The following is a 5,838-nucleotide window of genomic DNA, read 5'->3' as shown; positions in this document are numbered from 1 at the left end:
CTATTAGATTTTCTCTGAGTTCAGTTTTTTTGTGATTTTACTCTCTACCATGTACATAAACATAAATTGTCTTTTCTTGTTGAATTGTATTTTCGATTTCCTGACAAACTGTGCCATGGTTATTTTCTGTCTCGACGTCTACTGTATAGTTCATTAAATAAACCGTCTGAGAGTTGAACACACATTGTGATCGTTACGTTTTTTAAACCTTTTAAATTCAAGTACATTCCAATTAGATAAAACTAAGACTCAACTATGCACTGATAAAAATAAGGACGGCAAATAAAATGTAATACATATTAACAATTTATTCGTCATGGGTGTTTTTGTATGGACAGTGAATTTGTTGAAGCAAAAAACTAGCAAAAGTAATAAGAAGAATAATTCAGGTATTCAAAAATCATGAAGCTTTTTATAATTGTTTATTTTAATAAATTGAAATGTGATATTGTTTCTAACGCTGGTAGGAAACCGTTGACGAGAGGTCAATGAACGAAGGCACGAGTAGCTATTAGTATAGTTCTCTTTAAAAGTTTGGAGTGCAATAATCTTCTGCAATACATTTCCATTACGTTGTAATGATTGTGTGTGAATACAGCATAACACTTCACAATACGGTTATAGTCGTCTATTTTATTATTCTATATAAAGCTGATGTTGGTAACGTGTATTATTATTTCAAAATCAACGACCCAAACAAAAACATATTGGTCACATCTAGTAGGAAATTAAGCAGCGTTAAGCATTGGTTTGTCATTTATTCCTTCATCCGTGTAAGAAACTATTTTACATAAAAAGTGAATAAAACGAGAAGCATGTTTCTAAATCTTTGGCACTACTGTTTTATTGCAGATTATCAGTTACTGTTTCTCAAGTTCATAGGTCATAGACACTCCACCACATGTTGTTGACTAAATAAAATGAAGAACATTCATAATATGGCATAGGCAATAAAGGAAAAACAGTAATAAATTGGCACAGGAATTAAGTGAAACACATTCATTAAATGGCAGAGACATTACGTGAAAAACACATAAGAAGGACTAAAATAAATCGCTCACTTGAAATATTTCAAAAAGTTCTAATTTCAAAACAAACTGAGAAGCACGAGTTTATTGAAAAGGTAAAACAATACCGGCAATATAATTGTTTTTAAAAATGTGCATGGATTTTCTTTGGACATTGGTTAAAATGGTGATTGTTTTGCACTGCTGTTCTAGCTTCTGTAAGATTTGTTTTTGTAAGAACAAACAATTAATAATATTAACAATAAAAGGGAAAGGTGTGTGTTTAAAAAATATATATTGAACTTAAAGCTTGCAATATGTTGACTTCTATCGGCCGAGTGTGGTTTTTTTTCCGTTTGTTTGTGTTGACGTGTTTTTTTAAACGAACATAAGTTTTTTTTTCTTTCTCAGTCGCCTGTAATCCTGCAATTGTCTATCATGTTTTTTATCGTTTCGTACATAATTCAGGCCCTTAGTTTTCTAATTTGAAGTGATTTGCATATATATACATTTAACTATGCAGTTGGATTTTGTTCTACCAGATACGTGTTAATAACTGAAAAGACCTACAGCAATCATTTTATTTCCTTCAACTCGTTTTGTGGTGATTGTTTCTTTATATCCCATTATTTCATGACTTGTTTTGTCAGTCCATATGCCATCCTCACTTAGAGTTGCTGTAGCCTGCCAAATGGATGTGTTTAGAAATTGCATAGGTTGAAAATACAATTTAAATATTGTTAACAAAAACCAAAATACCATTATTGTTATATACATAAGCACGGTTTTTCTTTGTGCGATGAATGTTTTCATTGCACGATGAATGTATACTAATATTTCAGTCTCCGATATTTTTTTTCTAGTTAATATTGATTTAAATAAACTGTTAGTAACTGCAAGTACTCCCAGATCTGTACCTTATGTACTTTTTTTACGGGGATGTATAAAAACCCTGCCACGTCTGGTCTGTTTTTGTTAGATGTTTTTCTGCTTATAGTCACGATATAATTTTCGAGACGTTTTTTCAAACACAACCGAATCACCCACCATGATAGCATTTTGTCCAATCACAGAAAGGATTTTCGAGCATGTGTATTCTGTTGCCATAGTTAAGCGTTATTAATTTCAAAGGGCACAAACCGAAACTATACCGACTACGTCGGAAAAACCAAGTACTAAGTGATGCGTCTCTGTATGTCTAACTAGTGGCACTAGAATCAAAACAAACGGAAGGCCAAATAAGTTGATGAGCATTATAAAACGCATATTTTATGAAGACGTGACGACTTTGACAAAGACCAAATATGAATGGAGTAAAATAATTGATATAGCAACTTTGACATACTTACCTTTACACCTTTGCCTTCAAGATCTTTTGTTACTAATTCTTGTCCCAATATAAATGTGAAAGACTGTGGAGGTCCTAGACCAGTGTCATAGGTGATTAACCATTTGTCTCCATCCTGTTTCATGTCCATAACTGTTACTACGTCTCTGTACTTGTCTATTAGATCTTTCGGAATACCTTCAAAAAACAAAATGCCAGCATCGTGATCAATTTTCTTTAATCATCAAAATTAATACCTTGAAATATCTATCAATCGCATTGTATTATCATGGTATAACGAAAATTCCAAAGAACGACAAGTTGTGTGATCAAAAGCTTTACTATAATGTTGTTGGATACAATCTTACTCAAGATAAAGTATTTCAGTATTGAAATATAACAACTACCTCGTCGTAGTGAATAAACATCAAATATTAAAAGTATTTGCAACAAAATTATAGAACCCCAAGAATTCATTTTTTTTATGAAATCAAATAATGTTCAATTTCATACCCTTTAGACCTCAATGTGGACCAATTTGATAACCGGGCCCGAATATTAAAAATCTAAATACATGGTTAGATTCAGCATATCTTTTTTTTATATTTTTGATGAAATCAAATAATGTTTAATTTTAGACCCTTTGGATCTTAAAGTAGACCAATTTGAAAACGGGACAATACTGTACAATTGAATATTTCTTGCTATTGCACAAAACTCTGCAATTGAGAATGTCTTGCTATTGCACTATACTGTGCAATTAGATATTTCTTGTTATTGCGCAATACTGTGCAATTGAAGATTTCTTGCTATTGCACAATACTGTGCAATAGAAGACTTCTTGCTATTGTGGAATACTTTGCAATTGAAATTCTTGCTATTGCACAATACTTAATATAATTATTTTGGACCCGATTTGGACCAACTAAAAAACTGGGCCCATAATAAAAATCAAAGCTCTGTAAGCACTGTAGGCAGTTAACCAAAAACCCAGTCAAACATACAAATGAAAACTGTCAATGTCAGATTTGCTCTAAATGCCTCAGTTTCAGAGTTATAAGCCAAAATCTACATTTTACCCCTATGTTCTATATTTAGCCATGACAGTCATCTTGGTTGGTTGGCCGGGTCAAGCCACACATTTTTTTAAATAAGATACCCCAATGATGATTGTGGCCAAGTATGGTGAAATTTGGCCCAGTAGTTTCAGGAGAAGATTTTTGTAAAAGATTTCAAAAATTTACGAAAAATTTGTGAAAAATTACTATAAAGGGCAACAATTCCTTAAGAGGTCATCTGACCATTTTGGTCATGTTGACTTATTTGTAGATCTTACTTTGTTGATCATTTTTGCTGTTTGTAGTTTATCCCTATCTATTATTATATTCAAGATATTAACCGAAAACTGCAAAATTTCCTGAAATACCCCAAAGATGATTGTTGCCAAGTTTGGATTAATTTAGTCCAGTAGTTTCAGAGCAGAAGATTTTTGAAAACGATTAGTAAGATTTACGTAAGAGGGTAAAAAATTGACTATAAAGGGCAATAACTCCTAAAGGGGTCAATTGACCATTTCAGTAATGTTGAGTTTTTTGTAAATCTTACTTTGCTGAACATTATTGCTGTTTACAGTTTATATCTATCTATAATAATATTCAAGATAATAACCAAAAACAGTAAAATTTCCTTACAATTACCAATTTAGGGACAGCAACCCAACAACGGATTGCCTAATTCATCCGAAAATTTCAGGGCAGATAGATCTTGACCTGATAAACAATTTTACTCCATGTCAGATTTTCTCTAAATGTTTTGGTTTTTGAGTTATTAGCCAAAAACTGCATTTTACCCCTATGTTCTATTTTTAGCCATGGCGGCCATCTTGGTTGGTTTGAGGGGTCACCAGACACATTTTTTAAACTAGATACCCCAATGATGATTGTGGCCAAGTTTGGTTCAATTTGGCCCAGTAGTTTCAGAGAAGATTTTTGTAAAAGCTAACGACGGACTTGGCCCTTTGGGCCATGTGAGCTAAAAATAATTCCTTTAAAGAGTAAAATACGGAAAAACAGGATTTATTTATAAAATGTACTTCTGAATACTATTTTATGACCATAAACAAGCTTCTTTTTCAGATTGGCGAAAATCCAGGTTAATTTAAGAAGGATATTCAATTTTAAAAACTTTTACCACAGCGTCAATATTTGTGGACGCAGACGCAGCCGCCGAAGACGACGAGGGAATGTAGATACGCTATGTCTCATTTTTGTGAATAAAGTCGCAGGCTCGAAATACATTAATAGTCATTTTATAAAGGCTAGTTTTGTCTATTTAAAAAACTTTTATAATCTGTTGTAGTGGGGATATTAATCATGTCATATCTAGGTAAAAATACTTTTATCTATAGGTACAAGGTATTATAGAATATGCGAGTTAATGTTTGTTTTCTTTCGTCGATAAGATCCTAACACATGTTGTCCTATATTTTAGTAAACCCATGCTTATTTACTGGTTAATATTGAATTTGTAAGCTAGTTACATGCCGCTTATGGATAAAATAATATCTGGGTTTACGTCATGAGACGGCAACCCAATCACATAGAAAACTAAGACAGCAATAACATATAATCCAAAATGATTACGTCTAGGCGCATAACTATCAATGTTTAACTAAATTAACAAAGTTTTTTGTCTAATTTTTTCAGAGGGAAAAGATGCCAAAGTCAAATTCAAACTCACAAGTAGAAAATAAACTAACGAATCTATGGCTTGAAAAATATCTATGACACAAACAATAATACACAAATAACAACATTGAAACCCAGTCTGAGCAACACGAACACCATCAAAAAGGCGTGATGTCAGGTACTTCGGAAGGATAAACAGATATTTAACAATCGTATGTCGCCTATTCATAAACATAAATCTATCATGCAAAGCATAGAATTACCTGAACTTGAACAGTATTCCTCATAGTTTTTCCTTGTTGAATTGATAGTTTTCCATTTCCCAACAAATTGTGCCATGGTTATTTTTTGTGTCAACGTCTACTGCTTAGTTCATTAAATAACCCGTCTGATAGTTCAACACATATCTTTATCGTTACGTTTGATATCAAACTTTTAAATATTTCAAGGATGAATAAAATCAATAATACTAAGTCTAAATTATTGAATCCCATGTTTGCACATGCTAAATAATCTTATTGTGTGTATATATAAAATATCAATGGTGACATGGAAAGATATCTCCAACAAGCTCAGTTATATTGACTAAATGTCAATTACTTTCAAAATGTAATATAAAAAACTACACAACGATGAGCTAAAAATTCAACATAGAACTTTCGTCAAGTTAAATACACACGATTTTTATCACACCCTGTAGTAATGTGATAAAAGATATAGATATATAATAAAGTATTGCCTAGAAAGCTAGTTAAGACTTATTGTAACTTGGGTCGCATGCAGTTAAAAAATATTGTGAACATGGAAACAAATTTTG

The 5,838-nt window shown here is 32.0% G+C and overlaps 1 protein-coding gene across 1 annotated transcript; it reads right to left on the bottom strand.

The window, feature by feature from the left end:
- Nucleotides 1–405: 405 nt before the first annotated feature.
- LOC134685026 (fatty acid-binding protein, liver-like) lies at nt 406–5,475 on the bottom strand. Its single transcript, XM_063544374.1, has 4 exons — nt 5,285–5,475; nt 2,357–2,532; nt 1,578–1,691; nt 406–911 (listed from the first exon to the last, which is right to left on the bottom strand). The coding sequence occupies exons 1-4, from the start codon at nt 5,358–5,360 to the stop codon at nt 861–863; spliced, it is 417 nt and encodes a 138-aa protein (XP_063400444.1). The 5' UTR covers nt 5,361–5,475; the 3' UTR covers nt 406–860.
- Nucleotides 5,476–5,838: the final 363 nt, after the last annotated feature.

Source organism: Mytilus trossulus, chromosome 9, assembly GCF_036588685.1.
Source record: "Mytilus trossulus isolate FHL-02 chromosome 9, PNRI_Mtr1.1.1.hap1, whole genome shotgun sequence".
Taxonomy (NCBI): domain Eukaryota; kingdom Metazoa; phylum Mollusca; class Bivalvia; order Mytilida; family Mytilidae; genus Mytilus; species Mytilus trossulus.
This window is presented reverse-complemented; position numbering and strand designations above follow the sequence as displayed.